This window comes from Drosophila mojavensis, unplaced genomic scaffold (genome assembly GCF_018153725.1).
Source record: "Drosophila mojavensis isolate 15081-1352.22 unplaced genomic scaffold, ASM1815372v1 contig_36, whole genome shotgun sequence".
In the NCBI taxonomy this organism is placed as follows: Eukaryota; Metazoa; Arthropoda; class Insecta; order Diptera; family Drosophilidae; genus Drosophila; species Drosophila mojavensis.
In genome coordinates, this window is record NW_025318858.1 from 17,040,004 (window position 1) to 17,062,904 (window position 22,901).

A 22,901-nucleotide genomic window follows, 5' to 3' on the forward strand; every position below is an offset into this window, starting at 1 on the left:
TAAAGCTAATGAACGTCAAGCTTTAAAAATAACTCACACTGAACGCGACGCAGGCGACAGGTAAACAACGAAGTCAAAGGTGTGGGAACGCGGCGCACGAGGAAATACAACAGAAAGAGAATCAATCAAGAAACCTGTTTTAATGCAATGCAAATTGTATTGAAGCAGCTGAAACAAAGGCGAGCGAGCTTGAAGCTACGTCTCGAGTGACTTATCAGAGCATATTTTAAAATAGAAATTATTTAACTGTCAATAATGTGGCGTTAACATGTGATAAGGTATGTTGGCGTACATAGATATATATATATATATACATGTATTAAATATTATATTTGTTATTCATATTAACTTCTTTTTGAGAGGGCTATGATACGCAGGTGATTGCAGAGTATAAAATTGATTAGTAAAGTTGAACAGAGAAATTTCATTTGAATGTGGCCATGAAAACCTAGAGTATAAATTAATCAGAGCTATATACATATTTAAGATATAGATTTCAACTCTATCAGCATTCACTTCAAAACTTTCTTTCATTTTTAGACTGAATGCAACTCAAACACATTTCCAAACACTTGAAACACTTGTAATTCCCAAGAAGACTATTACGTATACGATGTTCGATATTCGATATATGATATACGATATACGATATTCGATACCCATTTGCTTGGCTCATACCTGCGGTCGCCTCAGGATGGCGACATTGCTCTGCTCCGCATTGTTGCGATTGCGCTCCATGAGCGTTCGACAACTCTCGCAGAGATTCGCCTGTTGGTTGTTATTGTTGTTGTTGTTGTTGCTACTGCTGTGATTGTTGTTCAGCTGTTTGCTGCTGTTGTTGTTGTCGGCAATGCTGTTGCTGTTGCTATTGCTATTGCAATTGCTGCTGTTGTGGTTCTGGCTGACTGAGTTGCGTTCGGATTCGCTTTGCGAATTGGAACTGTCGTCAATGAACCGCAAATCGCCCGCCTCTGGCGTCAGCGGTGAGCTTAGGCCTGAGTTGACCATCTCCGACTCAGAGTCCAGCTGCAGTGCCTCGTTATCGATGCCGTCCTCGGCAACGTCCAGCATGCAGCCGAGCGAGTTGGAGCGCGACTTGCGCGGCGCCTGGGGCGGACGCCTCGAGATGATCTCGCCCCGCTCATTGAGCAGCAGCTCGACGGGCCGCGATATGATGAGAGTGCGAGTGGTGGTTGTGGTGGTTGTGTGGGTCAGCTCGGAGCGCCGGTTGAAGAGCTGCGTGTTCGGCTCTTCGCTGGGCAGACGCAGCAGCTCCACCTTGCGGCTGACATCGCTGCAGCTAACGGTCTCCGTGCTCAGCGTGGGACTCGCGGGCGGCGGACTCTCGGCTCGCAGCGAGGTCACCTTATAGGTGGCCACGCTGGTGAACGGCGACAGCGAGGGCGAGCGGGGCGATCGTGGCGTGGAGATGGCCGCCGGCGAGGGCGGAGGCGGCTTAACGTCCACATGCAGCTTCTTCGGCTGCTCCTTCTTGCCCACCAGGCTGCCCAGGTTGCAAAAGCAGCGCGCACAGACGCCGCTGCTGATGGTGGTGCTGCTGCTGTTGCCGCTGCCGCCGCCGCTGGAGCTGCTGCTGGTGTTGCCCAACAGTCGGCGGCGATCCTCCTCGGCCTTGCTGGGGGGCGCTGTGATGTAAAAGGTGCTGCTGCTGCGGCTGCCAGGCAGCTCGCTGCCATCCCCCGTGGGCGTGGCGCCACCGACGGCATTGATGCTCAGATCGAAGCAGCTGCGCTGCAGTTGCTGCTTGCTGCCAAAGCTGCCGACGCTGCGGCCGCCCAGCGAGCCGCTCTTCTTGCTCTTGGGCTGGCGGCGCAGCGAGCTGAACCAGTTGCTGATGCTGGGACGCTTCTGTTGCAGCGACGTCGTCGTCATGGCTGCCAGCCAATTGCCGACTTCCGTTCGCTCAGTCTTTTATGGCCTTTTGATGGTTGCAGCCCGAAAACGGGTTCGTTCTCTCTCTCTCTCTCGCTCGCTCTCTCTCTCTCTCTCTCTCTCGCTCTCTCTCTCTCTCTCTCTCTGTCTGTTGTTGTGTGTGTCTTTTCTCACTTGTGCTACTGTTGGCCTTTGACTCTGATTCCTGGTTAATTATTTTGGCTTCTTCATGGCGCAACTCTGAAAATGTTGTAGAGTTTTCTTTCTGTTTCTGTTTTTGTTTTTGTTTCTCTTTCGAGCGCAGAATTCACAGCAATTTACAAGTACAAAGACGCGACGACGCACTGAGCAATGCTTGATGCCCATAAATTCATTAGCTAATTATAAAGATGCCGCGGCGCAGCGCAGCCAAACAAACCCAGCAAAGCCCACCAAGTGCCCCTGACAGGAAGTGTCAGACAGGAGACGACCTCAGAAATTGAATTTGCTGTCGGCGCACAACATTTTTCGGGTTTCCCATGCTGCGGCTGCCACTCGAAAGAAGCGCGCCGTGGCGACACAAAACAAATTACGCTAATGGCGCGCAGGTTAAGAAGGTGCTGGCGTTTGTTAATCCCTGCGACAGGACGACAACGAGGACAACAACAACAGCAACAACAACAACTACGCAGTTTTTACCCGCCACATCTTCACGTGTGATTTGTGTAGAGCTGGCAAACACTTTAAGGCTTTTGGGCGAGTCTAGCGACAGGAACAAATGGAGACAGACACACACAGACACAGACACACACACACACACACATAGCCCATTGTTTCATGTTCCATGTCCCGTGTCCCGTGATTTATTGCGTTCCTTTTCTAATGTTTTTCTCCATTTACGTTCCGTTACGTTTCGCTTTCGCCTAACGGAAGGAAGTCTGTGCGATAAAGCCTGTGAATTGTTTTCGGACAGCCAAACTCTAATTGGAGGCATGCTGGCCATGTGGCACAATCTCCATGGCAAATAATGGATGATGCCTGGGATTAAGTCGGTTAGCCAGCAGAAGTCACTCAGCCATGTGCAGCAAACAAACAACATTTGCTTGGCGAGACATCTCAGCTCCCAGCTTATTATAATTTATGACATTTATTCCATGCGAGAACATCTGTATACATATGTAGAGCTTCGGGCTGGAGCATTTGTCACGAGCGCGGAGCAGGAAAAGGAAAGTTGTCGAGTAGCAACTGCAGCCACGAATTAGCATTGAAGACAACAAATTCAAATAAATTGAAAATTGGCAATAGCTAGATATATGCAAGTCGAATCATGTAGACTTCAATTATTTCCCACTGAAGATCTCAGGAATCAGCTTGAAACATATTAAAAAGACATTTTACGGAATAAACTAAGTAAAAAATAAGTAACTCAACTCCTTTTCAAAAAAAAAAAAAAAAAAAAAGTACTGAGATCCCATATCTGCTATAATTGCATATTTCTCTTTTCAAAATTTTTAATTGCATCTGGAAACTCTTTCCATATCAAACTATATGTCTACATGAAGAACAACTTGATTATAGACTTTAAAAGCAATGGAAATAAACTGTGCTATTAAATACCATTATTTAGTATTATCTACTCACTTCTATGTTTCAAATTAAATACAATTATCGGCTAATTGTAGCATATTTAATAAACAATTTACGCCTCAACACTAGCAATAATTTGATTTTATTTGATTTTAAATTGATATTTTATACTCTCCTTTAAATGAACTGAAATTATATCTTAATTGAAACACGTACACTGAGTTCATATAAGTTTAAGGATCATTTATGCTAAATTGGACAGTTTGGCCTCTTATATTATTGTTTGCGTGACAGCAATATTATTTTTAGCCCCAAAAATTTATGGCATTTTCTCTGAAAACTGTTTATTTAGTTTACCAATGTCAAAGCTCTTGAGGTCCCCAGGGAACCATTGGCAGCCGTGACTAGGCACAGACGACGCGATACCAGAGGGAATCAAAAGAACCAACATGAACAACAACAATTTACCTGCCACGCCCACGCTCATAGCACTGCCAACTTTAAATTACGTGTAACTCGGCATAATGTGCCCAGAACCTGAAGCCTTCAACCTGCTCCATGCATCCATGCATCCTTCGCCAGCAGAGAACGTGATTGGATTCCACAAGCAACAACAATCAAATCAATCTCAATCTTTATACTTCTCTTCATTTCTAGCTATTTGTGCGGGCACATATATAAATATATATATGTATATGTAGACGTATGCCGCAATAAAAGGCGCGCCGGCATTCAGAAGATGAGAGAGAGAGAGAAAAATAAACGAATAAGACGACAAACAGAACAAACGCAGCTCAGGTGAATACCGCAAAGGTATTAACAAGAGGAAAATGAAATTTGTAAACAAACTATCAATCAAACAAATGAGCTGAATAAACACGGACAAACGAAAGAGATAGCGAAAGAGAGAGAGAGAGAGAGAGAGGGAAACAGATAAAGACTGAAAAGATATATATAGTCACATAGAGCGCTTCTCGGATGCAAAGCAACAGATAAAAGACGACAGACAGCTTCAAGTGCTCAAAACAAAGCTGCGATTGCTACCTGTCCAACTTCTCTCTCTCTCTCTCTCTCTCTCTCAGGCAGAGCTCAAATCTTTCAGTGTGTGGGCAGGCAAATGCGCTTTGGCTCTGCCAAACTAATATGGCATGTAAAATTCTCCCGGTTTGTGTTAAACTTTTGTTCCTGCATGATGAATGGCCAGAGTGGAAAAGCAAAGAAAATAAATAAAGAAAATTCCGCTGTCAGACGGTAGCTGGTAGCTGCTAGCTGGCAGCTGGGCGTTGTGCCGCAATGGGCGTGGCGCATGCAATTTATCTTGACATTTTAATCTGGCCCATTGTAAGCACTGAAAACTAGAAGCGCACAGCCACAGTGCCAAGTGTTACCAATATGCAAGTCCAGTGTGGCCAACGCCTTTGGGAAACACGCTCTTTAAAATCCACTTTGCCTCCCCCCGACCACGTCGTTTTCCCGAAATCCAATTAGACAATCAGACACATAAACAATGGCTACGCAGCCAAAAAAAACAAGAAACAAAAACAAAAGAACATTAAATGGCATATAGATGCAGCATTGATGTGCCATGCTCAACTAGCACATATCCTGTATTTAGTTTAGTTTGCTGCAATATATATAAACTTATATACAGTCGAGTCTCAATAATTTGCACCATGCTAAATCGAACAGATTCTATCCCCTTGAAAGAAATTAGTTCTCTAGCATTTTCGATAATTTGAATTTCTGTGTTAATCGAAAGAAACTAATTCCTTTTGCCATTTAGAATTATCGGAATTCTACTGTATATTCTTATATACATATCTCATAATTATCTATCCTTCCATTTTCCATTCCATACTTTCTTCCACTCAACTGCAATAGTTATAGGGTATCGCTTAGTGCCCAGCCGCACTTAACTAATCGGGCTTGGATTCGTCCACGGATTTGGCAACGTCTTTCTTTTTTTTTTTTTTTTTTTTTGGATCTACTGCCATTTGCTTCTGCAGACTTTCACTTTCGTCAGCAGAATGCAATTAAAGGCAAGCTTGGCTCGCCACATTTGCGACTGTATTTTCCTTTTGTGCTGCACTCTTTTGTCTGTGGCCCTAAATGTATCTCATAGTTTGTGTGTATCTTTGAGTACGTATTTATGCATGTATATGTGTGTATGTGAGCTGGCGCCGGATGGGTCATTGCACGCTGTCGTCTAGAAGTCGCATTTGGTCGGGAAAGTGTGAAAAATGCTCTTTTCCGCAGCGCATTTTCTTTCTGCTTGGCGTATTGATTGACTGACTCGCTGCTGTGAGTGCGTGTGTGTGTTTGTGTGTGAAAATATGCGAACACTTTAACGAAGCTACGAGGAGCTTTTCATTCACTATAAGCGCCTTACAAATTATGTTTTATAGACGTCTTCTTCAAGACTGTTCAGGCGGCTAACTATTCGAGTGCACTTAATTAGCTTGGATAATTGATGGTAAAAGTAAGAAATGCCTTCTGATCACAATGAGATATTTTTGTACTCCCAATGCTTGTAGAAGCAATAGATGAATTGTGATTATAATTATTATAATTATAATCTATGCTATGGAGGCACCTCTGAATAATTTGTGAGCTAGTGTTTTAATAAAGAGCACAAGAAATATTATATTTATATTTATTAAATAAATATTTAAACCACGCAGATATCGGAAACCTATCCGTTTTCTATTCCGCTAATAACTTGGGTTGATTCGTTCTTTGTTCCGTTAATATTCAGGGCTAGTTTTTCAAATATCTTAAGGAAATGTTTAAGAAATTTCGGATTATTATTTGATGCCCAAGATATGTGATATAGATATCTAGTCCATGATGTATTGTGAGATATTTAGAACTTTTGCAGCAAATTTGCATTTTCTTGACTGCTCTTCAACTGAATTTTTAAATTTCCTTGAGATTTTTTTTGGTATGAGCCTGCAGCTTTTTCGTAATGAATGTAATCCAATTATTTTTGGTGTTACAAGCAAACAAAAGTCTAATCAGCTGCACGCCCTTAAACAATATGACCAGAAGAGGGAGACTCTAACTAATATATGATATAAATACATACATCTGTAGATATAGATATACATTTATATTTATATATATATATATTGGTCCAGCTGTTGCCTCAAGGCAGGTCGCATCATTCACACACACACACACACACACACATACACCGATTTATGAGTGTGTGCGTGTTTTCTGTATCTATTTGTACGATTATGGATATTGCTCATTAGGCTGATGGCTGCCAAGGCACCATCAAAGTTTGCTTATTATTATTTATTTATCCACCCCAAACAGTCAGCTAATTTCAGCCGGACGGACGGACGGATGGACTGACTGACTGACCGCATGCCATTTATGCGATGAGAAAAATCTCCAAAAACTGCCAAAAAGATTTTTGTTTGCTGTCAGTTGCTGCGCGCCTATTTTTTCACTATTTCAGCGTCAAATGTAAATGGGGAAACGAACAAATACAAAACACAAACAAAAAACTAAATCGAAAATGAAACAAATACAAAGCCAAAATTTGCATCTTGCCTGTTATAGAAAAATGACGCAACTAGACAAAAATCGAAACGAAAATATCAACAAATATGTACGTCCATTTGCTACATATGGCAAGCAAATTTAATGTTTTAGCAACGGCGAGTCCGTTGTTTTATTTGGCATTTCAAATGTTCCTCTTTTATACCCTATGCAAGAGCAGAATAGAGGGTAGCATGAATGTAAAGTGCCAAAGCTCTTTTACTTTCAACAAAATGTTAAGATTAGAATAAGTCAAATTTGAATTTTAAATTGCCTCTCTCTTATACAAGTTGACTTTTGTGACAGAGTATTATGTAGTCAGTCAACTCATTGTTATTGGCAAAAGTAAAAGTTAGATCATTTTTGACCTCAGAAAGAATACACATTTTTGCTTTTAAGCTTGGAAAAATATATTATCATTGTTAAATTAAGTAAAATCTTTCAATGAACATAAAATTTTAAATTTCCAGAATTAAAAAAAAAAAAAAATTAGAAAAAAAAGTTATACTACAAATTATCAAAGATAAAGTACTCAGGGAACTAGAGAAGCTATTAAAAATGTAAAAAATATTTTACAAGTCAAATCCAACTTAAGAACTATTAAGATAATTATATTTGAAGAATATGTTATTTAAAAGTGGAATAGATACTTTCATAGCTGCTGCAAATCTTGCTAGGCCAAATAGGTGTTTGACTTGCTGACCTATTTTGAAATATAAAATCAAAAATAGAAAATGTGCAAATTGCATTAATTATGGACAGTGGAGAGGCGCATGTGTTGGGACTACAAAGAACACGCATTTTCCCCCAAACTCAACGAACCATCAAAACACGAGTTCGTTGGCCCAATTTAGCAACAGGCGACAACAGACAATGGAAAAAAAAAAAAAAAAAAAAAAAAAAGTCGACGACAGAATGGCTCTATGTAAATGTGTTTTTAATTAAATGCCTTTTGTTGTGGGCTCACCAAAACTATTTCTATTCCTATTTCTATTTCCAAACACAAAGCAAAGGGAGAAATAAGAGCCCAATCAGCTAATAGCCAATGCGGGCATAGCTTTGCTTTACACTTCACCTGCACTACCGCCTCTACCTTCGAGTACCGCCATGCCAGACTTCTGTCTCCGCTTAATCCGTTCGACTCAACTGTGAGACGACTACGACTGCGTGCTGTCCACTCTCAGATGGGAATCTAATTATTTTTGGCGGGCATTTCCCACAGGTAATTTCAATTCATACAGATACAGTCACTCGCATTCCCCGGCCACACAACAAAGTACATCTTTTGTGGAATACTTAGAACAAAAAACTAGCTAAAAAAGCAATGGGTATTGTTTTTTTTTTTCTTCTTCTTCTTTTTCGTTGTATTTCTTTGGAATTTCTATTGTGTACGATAAAATGGCAGTTACACGCATTTTGCATATTAAACAAGAAACATACTCTCGCACACACACACACATACACACGTATATACACCTGCTACTCGCGTATCTGTGGGATAGCAGCACATGGGTGCCATGCGTTTGTTTTGTGTTTTTTATGGCGCCTGCCTTCGTCATTGAAGCAGCAACAGGTGCAGTGACTCCTATAAGCGCACACATTAGGCGCTCCACCTCCCTGAGATCACCTGCATTATATACATATATTTATATATACATACATGTATATACACATAACTTATCAGCTTTTGGGGCTGTTTATTGATTGGGGCTTTCCGTTTCTGTACCGTTGTATCCGCATTTCAGCCATCAATTGCGCCAAATTGTTCATGTCATTTGCACTAATTGAGTTGAGCCTAAGCGTGTCACTAAAAACAGTACGGTCACACTGGCTTTTCTTGACTACCTAGTATGTCTACAGGGGAATATAAATTCATAAAAATTCTGCTAAAATTCTAAATAAATTCTGCTTTATCTCAATTTCAATTTCAGTTGAATAAACCTCAATTGAGGTATTGAAAATATTGATATTGATATAAAGCAGCTCGATAACAAAGCTTGTCTTTGTTGTCTTTAATCAATCAAAAAACATATGCATACGCTTAGACGATCCATTGATCAGTTCATATATCTGTTCATAGTTCAAGGTGAAGCCTAATGCAATCAAATCAAACGGAATTCGCTAAATAAAAATACATTGATTGACGGGATAAAAGGCAAATGCATTGAATTTAGTAGAGACACACACACATATTTATAAATACACATACACATATGGTAATACATCTTCCCTGTATTAATTAAAGTTACATATTTAAAAAACACTCGAAATAATTAAATTTTGCAACTTGCCAAAAGCAAAAGTTTCTTTCAGAAAGTTTGGCAAAAATTAATTTAAAAATTCAGAGTGAGAGGGAGAGATAGTGAGAGAGAGAGGGATATACAGTCTGTATATTCCACATTCAACTCTTGACATCTTTGCTTGATGGGGCCTTCTAATTCGTTTTGCTTAATTTTATAGGCTGAAATAATTGGAATTCGGATTTGTTTACAAATTATCGAAACAGGTTAAGACTGACATTCAAAAGGGTGTTAATAATCAACTATTTAGCATATACGCAAAGTGGTGTGACCAGTTTCTGATAATACAAAACGAACGACAAAAACTGAAAAGAAATCCAAATCTCATGTATAATGCTGCTAAGCAGCGTGAAGAGGAAGAGCTGACGATATGATTGTTTCCCAGAATCAGCGTATGTCATTAACGTTTTGAGAGCGCGCAGTCTCATTTCCCCTCTGAGCACGATTTGATAGCGAAAAAGTTGAAATATTCATGCATTTCAAGTGCTATAAAATGTCGGACTTTACGTCCGTCCGAGTTGCCCGATAAACCGAGGCGAAGCGGATGCCTTTGTTAGATATACGAATTTGAAATACATTATTTTATACTTATATGTATACTATAAATGCTTTTACTTGCGAGCTTATCAATTCAACAAAGGCTAGCCGCAAGCGAACAGCACGCAGCTGCGACACTCGCAAGTCGTTGACATTGCAACATACAAGAAAATTCGAGTCCGCAAGATAAATATCTGAAATCTACTGCTAAATAATGTAGAGCGAAAAGTCAAACGCAGACGTGACTGCGTGCGAGGGTGGCTTCATTTATTGACTACAAATTCGCTATGAATATTTAAAAAATGTGATGAAGTGTGACTTTAGAAATAAGTATTATTAAGTCTATGAAATATGTAGATTTAAGTAAGCAAGATGCAGACTAGATCCAAATCTGAAATCTATACCTAACCTTTATAAAACTTAAATTTGAATCATGTTATTTTGTTTTATTGGCAAATATATTTATATATAATATATATAAATATATAGTAGATTATTATTATTATTTATTTATTTATTTATTTTTTTTTTTTTTTATCAAAATAATCAAATTCGACATTGCCCTTAGCGTAAAATCTATTTGCACTCGATGGTTTATATAATATATATATTTTGATCACACAATAATAAATTAAATTTAAAAATCTTATAAGAATAATATAAATAATATTTAAAATTTGCTCATGATTATATATATTTTATAATATATACAATTTAAATATATAAATTTTTTGTACTTTACGTAAAGAGCCCGCCCACCGCCTCACCATATCTTGTGGAACACTTTCCATTTTGCATTTGAAAATATGCGTCAAGGAACAAAGCAAAGAAGGGCAAAGGCTTCAGCTGCAGACAGGACAGGACAAGAGAGAGAGAAGGGGGAGAGGGAGAGGGAAAACAAAGAAAGAAAAGTGCATATATATATATAGACAACTTTTGCCAAGAGTCTGGGAGCTGTGCAGTTACACTTGCCACGCCCCGCCCCAGCACGCACCGCCTGGGCGCTCCGCCCCAATAGCCAGACAACGTGCCTTGTCTGCGACGTGATTTGAACACGCAAGAGATATCCGCAATGGGTTTTTGTCTCTCTATTCGCCACTTTTTCTTTCAGTTGAGTTATTTTGTTGGTATTCTATTTTGTTGTTGTTGCTCTCTTTTGCCTAACTGAGTGTGAGCTGTGTGCAATATTGTGTGTGTGTGTGTGTGTGTGTGTGTGTGTGTGTGTGTGTTGCTTCCTAAATGTGTTTTTGGCTGGGTCTGCAGACACGCGTCTTTTGCTTACATTTCTGATGTTTATAAATTTGAGCATTTTATGGCTAAACCCAAAAACCCGAACCGCACAAGCAGCCAAAATGGCCTTTTTTTTCTTCCTATTTTAAAAACTCAACATGTGTGTGTGTGTGTGTGTGTGCGTTTGTCTCTGTGTGTGTGTGTGCGTTTGTCTCTGTGTGTGTGTGTGCGTTTGTCTCTGTGTGTGTGTGTGCGTTTGTCTCTGTGTGTGTTTATGCTGGTTTGGAAAGTGAATTGTGTATACGTTTGGCTGGAAGAGTCCTTGAAAATAGCTGTCAGCAGTCAGTTTGAACTCCGCGTGGCGTGTTAATAACTGCAGTGCACATTTAAGTTGTTTCCAATTGCGTCTCAGATACTTTTGTATCTTTTGACTTGTGGTGCATTTCCATGCGCTGCTGTTGCAGTTGCAGTTGTATCTCTCGTGTCTCTTTCTCTACGTGTGAATTGGTGCATTTTTATTTTTGGCCATCGCTTCCGACATATGTTTTGGATTTAGAAACTCATTTGCTTCTGTGTCAATGATAATTTCGTGTCAAGCGACACTTTTCTATTTTCCACATATTACCAACAGATTTTCCCAAATATTTTTGTTTTCATTTTCTTTTTTTTTTTTTTTTTTTTTTGGGAATTTTCCCTGGCTATAGATAACATTCGGCTGCCAGTTGTCTACCAAATTCCCATTCAATATAAACATTATCAACTGATTTACACACACAAATCTATAAATAACTTATCGTTCATAGATAATAATATTGATTGCTATCGCCATAATTACTCAATATCAATTGTCTTGTATGTGGGTGTTCGCTTAGCTATGCTAAAGTTCTAATGGCTGATAGGAGATAGCATTTATTGCCAGAGATACAGTAATTCTTAATAATTATAGGGTATTCGATATTCGTACATCAAATTGGTTTAACTAACTGTAATTATAAGCAACATTTGGCTTTCTCAGCCATTGCCAATTGCAAAAAAAAAAAAAAAAAAACAAAAACAAAGAGCCGAACTCAAGGTCGTCGAATGATTCTCTTGATTCTCTCAGTAGCCAGTGCAATGTTCTCCCCTGATGAGTCAGACAGACGATGCTCTTGCTCTTACTCTTGAAATACATTCCAATGTCGCAGCAGACTGAAGTGCCGACGGTTTTAATTAAGAATAATACCCGAAAGCGACAAGTTTCAAAGCCAATGCTAATGCTAAACAAATAACCAAGCCAAAAGATTGCCAAATACCAAACACAAACAAATTGTGTTTCATTTTATTTTTCTTAATTTTTGTTTTTATTTTCAAGAACACGACACAAGTGGAATTTTCATTCGAGTTAATTAATGAACATAAATCATACATTATACATTTCTTTTGATTTTTCCAAACATTTACTTAATTTTTTTTTCGCCGCATTTATTTTTTTTTTTTTTTTTTTTTTTTTTTTTAAATAAAAATAAACAGGAGAAAGCAACAGCTAAAGGCAAAGAAATTCAACTCGATTCAACGGCGAATAAACTAAATTCATAACAAGCCAACGGTATGTGGCGCATATATATAGAGATATTGATATACATATATGTACGACAGACAATTCGTAATGCCTCTATGCCAATATTATTTTAAATAACAATTATGCAAGATAGTCGAATGGCTAATGCCCTGGGTTATAGTTTATTTTATAGTTTATTTTCTTTATGTCGAGAGACAGTTACTCTTTTGTGTTAAATAAATAATTAATAAAATTTTATTCAGCTTCAGCACGATATAGCTCTTAATTACTATTATTTAAGGAATTTTTTAGTTGTATGAATTTTTTTATATTTGAAAACAAAAGGCTATGCTAATATTTTACAAATATTTTATGAGCTTTTGAATAGCAAATATTTATTTAAATAATATAAACAAATAATTCTTTACTATCGCTTTCTGAGTTTTTAAACTGGCAAATATGTATTTATCTAAAAATTATAATTAAATAATTGTTTATTAACATTTTCTGAGTTTTTAAACTGGCAGATAGTTAAGTAAATAATATAAATAAATAAATAAATCTCTTCTGAACATTTAAGTACAGAGTACAAAAGTAAATATTTACAAAACATGTATATTTCATTTGTTATTTCGCTCGCATCGATATTAATGGCTCAATAGTTTGTTTAAGTCCAGGTGCTACAATTTGTTTGTTACTAATGGGGGCTATATTAATTTGAATTTGCGAATAATGGATAATTTCAGAAGCTGCAGGCCATTAAATAAATACAACTAACTCAAGCACATAGCACGAGTGAAACATTTAAATATATAAATACATATATCCATATATGTAAATGAGTGTTGGATTGTTGTGAATACTATGGTAGATATGGCAATTGATATGGCCACAGCAACCGCACTGTGTGTGTGTGTGTGTGTTGAAATGGTGCACAGTTGCAATTGAAATTGTTTCCCACGTGCATTTAAACAGTTTCACCTAATTACGTTTTTGCGCTAACAAAAGGTGCCACCCCAAAGGGGGGGCGGGAAGTGACGGGTTGTAGCTGAGGTAGAGCAAATAATCAAGCTACCAAATGCAGCACAATCCCACACATACGCACACACACACACACACACACAATGGGATTCGGTCAGACCATAAAATGTGATGCTCAGGTTAATTTATGACTTTTACATGACCAAATCGCAGTCGCGTCGAATGTATCTGTATCTTTAGCTAGCTGCATCTGTATCTGTATCAGCATATACGTATATGTGTGTATCTGCATCTGATTCGGCCTAGCTGTTTATCTGTGCATCTGCATATTCAGCTGATTCTATGGCGACACTGGATGAGTGTCACACATGAAGCAGCACAGCTACAACATAAATCACAAACACAACAAGCTACAACAAAAACAACAACAAGCGGCACGAGTCGCACTTTTGGAAACACTCTAAATAAAAACAAAGAAAAAACGTATAAAACAAATTTAATGCCAAATCTCACGTTTTTCTTTCTTTATTTTCGATTTTATTTATATTTTCCATTCAGTCGCTTTTCATGCAGCGAGTGGGAAACTGTGGCAACAGCTTCTCCCTTTCGCATCATTTTTTCTCGTTTAGCTGTAATGCATTTTTGTGCGCTGCTGTTTTTTAGAAGCTGTCCCACATTTTACCTGCCCCATGCATTCATTCAGAAATTTCAACCAGGCAAACAGTTATGCACAATAAAAGCATTCTTTTGGGGTTCTGTGTCAAGGATGTTTTTATAGTCTGATCTGATGTATGTTTATTATGAATAGAGTGCTCTGGCGAATTGGTATCTAAATATGTTTTCAGCTAAGATTTTAGCTCCTAAATAGTCAAATATTGGGTAGTCGAGTTAAAAGCTGTAACCAAGAGTTTTTATTTAGTATAGTCAATATCGTTTGAATTGCATTTTAAGCTGTGGAATGACTTTTAACCATAAAATATATACATATATAAATTTTGAAACTCTAGACAATCATAGTTTGGCTCTAGCTTTTGGCTTTCAGTTTATACAACTATAAAGCGCTAAGCATTTACTTCTGACCGTGTGCCTAATGGCAAAGCCATTTGCAGTTCTTTGCATGATGAAAGCTACGGCAAGTGAGGATATCCTGCCGCAGGAGCAACACCAACGCAGCAGCAGCCACTTGACACAGAAAAGCGACTAAAAGCCTTTAAGGCAACAATTATACAAAAAAAGTAGAGAAATAATGCCATTGCGAAAGTAAAACGCTCCACGCCCAACGCCCATATACGATATATAGATATGTGGGCATACAATGGACACATGTTTTGGCTTTTGCCCATAGAGTAAGTTCAAAGTATGAGTCAACTGCTGTCCGTGAGTCAGTGGACAATTTGCAATTGGGCTCTTTGGCCGAAATTGGTATGCAAAATGCGACACTTTGAAATATATACAGCTATACATGTTACATTCACTCAGTCATGCCAGGGGAATTGCGCAATGGACGAAGGCGGGGTCAATGCAATTAGATGGAATGCAAAGTCTAAAGACTGCGACGCAAAACAAAATAAACTCTGGCTAATTACGCATGTCAAGTCAAGTATCTGTAAGATACATTCTGCATAATTATCATCGAGATGCAAATGAGCTGGCACAACTTGGCGCAAGTGCAGCCAAATGGGCAAATCAAACAAAGACTAAAAACAGTTAGATCAACAGCAACAGCAGCAACAAGTTGTTGCCTTGCTCCTTGCAGCACTGAGTGCTGCCTCATTGTCGTGTGTGGCATGCCGCACCGTTCTTCCCCTCCACCTTCTGCCCCTTCTGCTGTGGCGTATTGCAGCTTAGATGAAATGGCCAGAGATAGAGACGAGAGACACGCCTATGAAATGCAGCGCATTCATCTGCTAGTTTCTTGCCTGGTGTGAGTCATCAGCTTCCATTTATAATTTTGCATTCGCGCCTATGACACACGCAGCCACTGGAACGAGCTAGGGAATGGCAATGGAATGGGAATGGGAGCAGAGTAGCCTTGCCTAGAAACAGAGCCGCGTCGAGTTGAAGGCATAAATCAGCCGTAGATAAAGAAAATCGCAACAAAAAACTAGATAAGTGAGTGTGCATATACATATAAATAAATGTATAGTATATATAAAGATACTCATATTAGAGCTTGTTAACTAGGCTACACACACACACACACAGTAGAGCCTCCATTTGATGTAAGGCAAGGCAACAGCTACCGATTGCCACTAGCGTCAACGGATGTTGACACTGTGCAAAAGGCAGCGAGTGGTGTGAAGGGCAACTGCGTACAGGGTATTCCTGATATGTGTACAATGCGCGTCTATTGTAATCGAAGCCATTCCAAGAGTCAATAGGCAGTTGCCATGTTAATAGCAAACAAACAAAGCAGACAAACAACACTGAAATCCACACCTAAAAGCATTTTTACAATTCTCAAGTTGTTTAGGCTTGCCTCTCGCACTTCAAGGGGCTTCCAGGTGAGCATTGAAGGCGAACATCGAGCCGAATAGATGAAAGAACTGAGTTTTGTCATAGATCATATGAATGATATGATGATGATGATGAAACACAGTTTAATAATATAAAATAGAATTTTAGCCTATAATATATTGTATAATCGAACTTTGGGAGAAAAGCAGCACAATATAAGCAAATCTCTAGAGAAATGCTAAAGAAAATATTTTGCTGCATTGATATTATTAGAGTAATAATATGAATTGTTAATAAATAATACTTATTTTCTAATTTCTAGTTGAATATGTCTAATATAAATGCCACACAATCAAATCATTAATTACAAACAACAACAATCAGAGCAAACGTAGAAAGCGACAATTCATTTATATAGAAAAGAAAAAAACAAACTCTTATCAAAAAAATATATATATATACATAAAATAAATTAATTTAATGGCAGCACAAGCAAAACAGAGAAAAAAATTATTAATAATATACTAACAATAAATAAATATATTTTAATTGTGGGCAATGCGAGAGCAGCTGCCCGTTGACTGCCGCTAGAGTAAACGCAGCAAAGGCTGATTGCCAACTCCAAGTCAAAGTCAAAGTCTCTCACACTCTCCCTTTTTCTCTCTCACTCATTCTCCCAGCGTGTCTCAGTGGTGCGAGTCATTGATCTTCGTCTGGCCTGACAAAAGGCGACAGCAAATGGACACACGCCCTAGACAACAACAACAACAACTACAACAACAACATCGGGCAGTTCATACAACAAGTGCAAGACATCAAATCCAAAACCAAAATCAACATCGAACATCAACGCCAACGTCAAAGTCAGACAGAAAGGTCGAAAGCAAATGTTGCCTTACCCAAGGGTTAAGGTCGCCCAAAGCCCTTTTTTGTATTATAATAACAAACAGTTCAATATATATGTAAATACCCTATAATTGAGAAGTGAATGATGCAAGGGATATATATATATATATATTATTGCTGAAATTATATTATAATATTTATGTATATACAGATTTGTTGTGTATATATGAAATTTGGCACAATTTATTCATAATAATAATAGTTTCATAGCACATCCACAGACTATAAAGATAGAGTTTATAGATACTGTGTGAACAACTTATGCATATCATCATTCATAATCACAAGTTTCAGTTTATAATTATCATTTTATAGCTCACAATACACAATATAATTTCGGTTCAGCATTTACAGGGTATCTACCCTGTTATCATATGCACATGCTTCGTTTTTAGTATGCGATTTAATAGTTTAGTTTGAGTCATATGCGCGCTTGAAATTCGAACCCTTCCAACTAGGCGTCATCTGTATGCAAATTCATTTATGGGACTGGGCGAATAGAATCAAAGAGCTGCCCGCCCCAAGGCCTCGTGGGTTGTGCTTGGGTCGAGGGTTTGGAGGTATTGGTGTGCTGTTGCCACGCGAGCAGCCAAATGTTGAAAGTATAATAAAATTGCTGTTCGCTATCGTCGTTTTGTTATATAATTAGCATTTGCCGCATGCCAGCAGCTGGCTGCAGGCGCCCAGCCCAGGGGCCTGAAAAGGAAGTTCCTAAGTTCGAGCCATAAAACCCGAGTTAGACGCCATTTGGTGGTCGTTCGATCGCTTGCAGTTTGCCAAGTGCCGAATGCATTAGCCAAATAATTCACAATGTCAGCTGCACTTTACTCAAGGGTAGCTAAACTAACGCAGAGTGGTGTGTGTCTGTGTGTGTGTGTGCAGAGAGAGATGAAAGATAGAAATAGCTGGGACACGCATTTTAGGCACATCTCGTATCAAATCAGTTTCTACTTCATACAATTTTATGTTTATATAATAAATGATGTTATATTATTGATCTTAATGGCTTTAAATTCATTTATAGATTTTTTTTTAGCATATGCATTTGAATATTATTTTGATCTCGACTCCTGCTGGGTTGATAACAAAAACATTTTAGGGAAATCATATATAATATACACATTTATATTCTTATTTGTATTGCTTCTCAACTATACATATATTGTAGATAAATATTACTTCCGTTATGTTTGAGCTTGAGTGATAAGCCCAGTAGCAAACTCCTAGATGGCTAATAAAAGCACAACAATTCTATTATCAATTCTAGCTCAAGAATTCATTTCCAAATATAACTATATTCTCCTCATATCTAATAGGTATGTTCCGTCCCTATCCCTACCCTATAGAGTATATTGAAATATTGTTTTCCCTTCATTCATTGCACTTTCAACAACTTAATAGTTTTAATTTTTGAACAGCACAATCAGCCCCATCTGCAGCCACCCTCTTTTATTGAATAAGTGCCACATGAGCCATTATTTGTGTGTGTGTGTTGTTGCCAAGGGGCTGCATGCACACAAACACACAGTCATGCCCCCGCTCCCTCTGCTGCCGTCACGCCCTCACGTTATGGCACATGCAATTAGCCTGAGACGAACGGCTGTCGAGTCTCCGTTCGCCTTGCCCTTGGAAAATGGAAAATATTGTTTCTGTTTTTTATTGTCTAGCTAAGTAAAGGCACATTAGGGCCCTATATACAAGTATAGATACACTCATCTCTCTCCCTCTCTCTCTGTCTCTGTCTCTCTCCATATGCAGTTGTGCCTGCTGCCAGCTTGGCTTGTTTACCTTTGTGCCGTGTCCGGGCACTATTAAATTAATTATGCCCGCTTTAATGGCACTACCTTATAGATTTATGAAAAGGCGCCACAATGTTTTTTTTTTTTTTATCTGTAAATGTTTTTTAGCATGAAGAACTTGGCAAATTTATTAGATCTCGGCTCGCTCAAGCATATACAACTTCTATTTGCGTCTACTACGAATAAGAGTATATTTAATTTTATTATTATTACTTTAGTGATAAATGTAGTTAAAGTGTTTTATGATCTCTTTTGCCCTGCTTCATAATTTTAGCGAGGCATTCACTTAGACAAAACCCCATTTACATCTGGCTGACTAACAACCTTAATGAGTTAATTTATTTATAATTAACAGCTCACGATTTCGTTGTTAAGATTTGATTAAATAACTTTTCGCTATAGCTGAGGAAAGCTTTGCCAGCCATCTATCTGTTTAATCATCTTGTTGTGCACTTTTCCATTAGCTGCGAATTGGGGTGCACATTCAGTAATCGCAAACGAATCGCAATTCGCAATTACGATGCAACTGCAGCCACTCGACATGTGACTTGGGTGTAATGGAGTCTGTCTATCTTGCCCGGATGTCCACAATTTCTGCCAGCTGTACGAATCGTTGGCGTTTTGTGGTTGCTGTTGCTTTTTCTCCTTCTTAATTCCAGAGAGTAATTTTCACGCCTTTTGCTCTCAGCTGCTTGCAAATTGTTTGTTGTTTTGCTGTCAGTTTTCGCAGACCACTAATAAGCAACAACAACAACAACAACAGTAACAAACAACAACTTCGTATTGCATTACAGCGCAAACTTTGCTGTTGACTTTGGCCTACAGAAGTTGGCATTTCTTAATTCGTGCCCGAAATACGAAATACGAAATCCGAAATCCTCACATTACACTGCGATCCACCCAGATACGAATAGAAACAATAAACAGTTGAGTTGCATGCGCCATGTTGCGCGCTCGGCAACAATTTAAGTTAAGTAATTCTACAAAATATTCAATTTCATTAAATGAGAACAAAATAAAATTTTAAAAAAACCTTTAAGCTTTTCCGTGCGAAATTTTTATTTGCTCAAGGTCGTTTTCCCTACAATGTCAACGCTTTCAAAGTGTTCATATTACAAGAAAATTTTTAGACCAACTCTTTACATTAAAGTAAGTTTCAATTACTAAGTTTTCTGGCATTATTGACTTATTTGTTGAGAGTTGTTTTAATTATCAATGAAACGAATAGAGCTAAAATTATACAAATAATATGTCAACATAGCAATCTCACTTTCACATTTCAAAGAAACAACTGGAATGGAACAAATAAACCTCAAGAACCTAATACGCTTCATTAGATAAACAATGAAACAATAATATATAATATAAACAAGCCGAAGGCCCCAGAGTTGCTATTTTTTATTTAGTTTAGCCTTTCCTTATATTAATTTTAATCTCTAATAAATAAATAAATATTATATTTACATCAAGAGCGAGAGAGTTCAAATATAGAAATTCAAATTTACAATTATTTTCTCCTTTAAGATTCGAGTTTTGCACTTGATATCTGGTGGATACACCTATGTATTGATTATATTAGTTTTTCCTTTTTGTAGAGCAATTCATCTGATATTTATTTGCGTTTGCACAAACAGCAAAAAAATTTCCAGCTAATTTCAAACAAATAGCATACAAAATAGGGAAAAAAGCGGAGAGAGAGAGAGAGAGAGAAACATTTCAAAATAAAAACTTTGTTGAACTAAATGGCAAATTGGAAAAAGTAAGAAAGTGGAGAGTTGAAACTAAAGTAAAATTGCATTAACTATGGAAATCCAAAAGCAAAAGGGAAAAATAGTAAAATACAATATATTGTATATATAAAGCAAAATTGATACAGCTGTCGCTGAATGAATGATATAGTATATGTATGTATGTGAAAGGGTGCCAAGAAAGAGGAAAGAGGAAAGAGGCAGGGAGGAAAAAACATAATTATAGACATATATGCGCTATTGTTGAACCCATTTGAATGGGCCGTTGAGAGCCGTTGAATGTCATGTCTGCGGTTACCTGGCGACCGGGACAGTGTCTACTTTTCGCACCTGCAACCGATTATAATCAAGCACCAGCTCTCCTTCCCTTTCATATAGAGTTGACCGCACGCGCTCGTTCATTTGGGGTCGCTTGGCTAATGCAACGCTTTGCACAGCGGCCGGGCCAATAGACATGCGAAATGCAATTATTTTTAGCGCATGCAACGACCCGGCGCGGGGCACGCGTTGCGCATGTTTGTTGACAATTAATGAAAGTTGTTGTTGTTGCTGCTGCTGTTGTTGCGGTTGCTGGGCGCACCCAAAAAGCGTTGCTAGCGCTGTGAACTGCACTTTATGCATTAATTTCCGCATAACTCGAACACACAGCCGCAACTCAGCTGCAAGCAGATACAAACAAGAATCACACACACACACACACACACATACAAAAATATATTCATAAATGCATATTATATATATGTAATGCTTTTATCGAAAGACCCCCAAGCACCATACTGACCAATTGCATGAAAATTCTTGCACGGCAAACTGTAAATTTAATGAACGCATCCGCTCTTGGGTCAAATCCCCAGCCCGTTCACTTCTTTGCACGTTGACACAATGTGCAGCCAATCGAGCACTATAAAGGCCATGTCAACCCATCCTCCCCTAGCCCCTGCCCCTATCCCTATTCGGTATCTAGACGCCTTCAGCTCGCTTCAGCTGCACAGAAACGGATCTCACTTTGATGTTGTTTTAGTGGCTTCTCGCTCCCCCCTCTCTCTCTCTCTCACTCTGTTGGCGTTGCTGCTGTCAACGGCATCTCCCAGAGTTTTTTATACCCTGTTAATAAACCGCAAATTATGCTGGCTTCTTCTTCTCCTTCATCTTCTTTCTTTGACTCGACAGCTTTGTCTCTCATTTTTATTGCATTTGGCAATTGTAACCAAGTCGCAGACCTTTGACTCGCACAAAAAGCCCTTGTCAGTGTCATCAATTTGTTGACTTTTCTTGTGCTTTAAGAGCATATACATATATACATGTATGTAATATACCTAAATATATATATATATATATCAGAATAGCTGCTAGGAAACACGCCACATAAGGCTTGCTAATTACTGCACAAGTGCTCCATTCCCAACTGGTCTCATACCACATCTCCACTGGGCAGCATTCTCATAAAATTTCCAACAAATTGGCAGCACTTTTTCTAAATGACTAATTGACGCAAGCCATTTAAGAAGTTATTTAATATATGTTAAAAACTGACAAAAATGCAAATACAAATTGCAGATAAAATATTGCAGCTGTAAATCTCAAAGACCTCAAAGGAGCAAAGCTGAAACAGTTGGAATTTATATTATTTAGAGGCGATATGAACTAGACATTAATAATCAATAAGCAGAATGCTCTCTCATTGGAATATTGGAATATTATAGAAAATAAAATCTAAATAACGGAAATATTTACTAGCATTTGGTTCACATATTTCGTAATTGGAATGTAAACTAGGTCTGCAAAATATATACATATATCTCTCTTTAGCTTTAAGGCCATTTTCGAGTTGACTTTTACAAGATAAACAAGTTATTCCACACACACCCCCCCACCTCATAGCTAGTCTTTAATTTAACATTCAGTCAATCAAGCATGCATATGTTTAACTTTCCGTTAGAAGAAAGAAGAAGAAATCTATTTGGTTTCATTGGAGCAATAAATTGTTATAGATGGCAGTTAATCAGCTATGCATTACATTGAGTTCTAGGCAAATAGAGCCCAGCTCAATGCAATGCATGAATTTTAAAGCACAGTTACTCTAGTTCAGCGTCAAGTTTTAATCAAATGATACGCCGGCACTCCTCACTCGCCGCAGACGTTGAGTGCAATCGAGGCATGCCCCACAGCCGTCGCTGCTGCTCAATGCAATTCGTGGCCAGACAAAGGAGCAACGCATAATTCCAGTGTCACCAAACCAAGTGGATGCCCCTGCCCCTGCCCCTGCCCCGCCCCGTCCTCTTTTGTCGCCAACAAAAAACGGAGTGAAACGCGGTAAATGTGGCCCACAACAGCCGTGGAATGTCGGCGCGTCATTTGCATTCTTGGCATAAAAGAAAAATAAAACGGAACAACTGAA

At 38.4% G+C, this 22,901-nt stretch overlaps 1 protein-coding gene across 5 annotated transcripts in view; it reads right to left on the reverse strand.

Moving 5' to 3' along the window:
* LOC6577056 (cytohesin-1) overlaps window positions 1–22,901 on the reverse strand; it is a 39,402-nt gene that overhangs the window by 8,095 nt on the left and 8,406 nt on the right. For 2 of the 5 annotated variants that reach the window (XM_032728823.2, XM_032728824.2), the window contains exon 2: window positions 679–2,133. The exons of the other annotated variants lie outside the window; for them this stretch is intronic. In XM_032728823.2, the coding sequence (XP_032584714.1) occupies window positions 679–1,893 (1,215 nt within the window). In that variant the 5' untranslated portion in view covers window positions 1,894–2,133. The remainder of the gene's footprint in view (window positions 1–678; window positions 2,134–22,901) is intronic. 5 annotated transcript variants of the gene reach the window in all.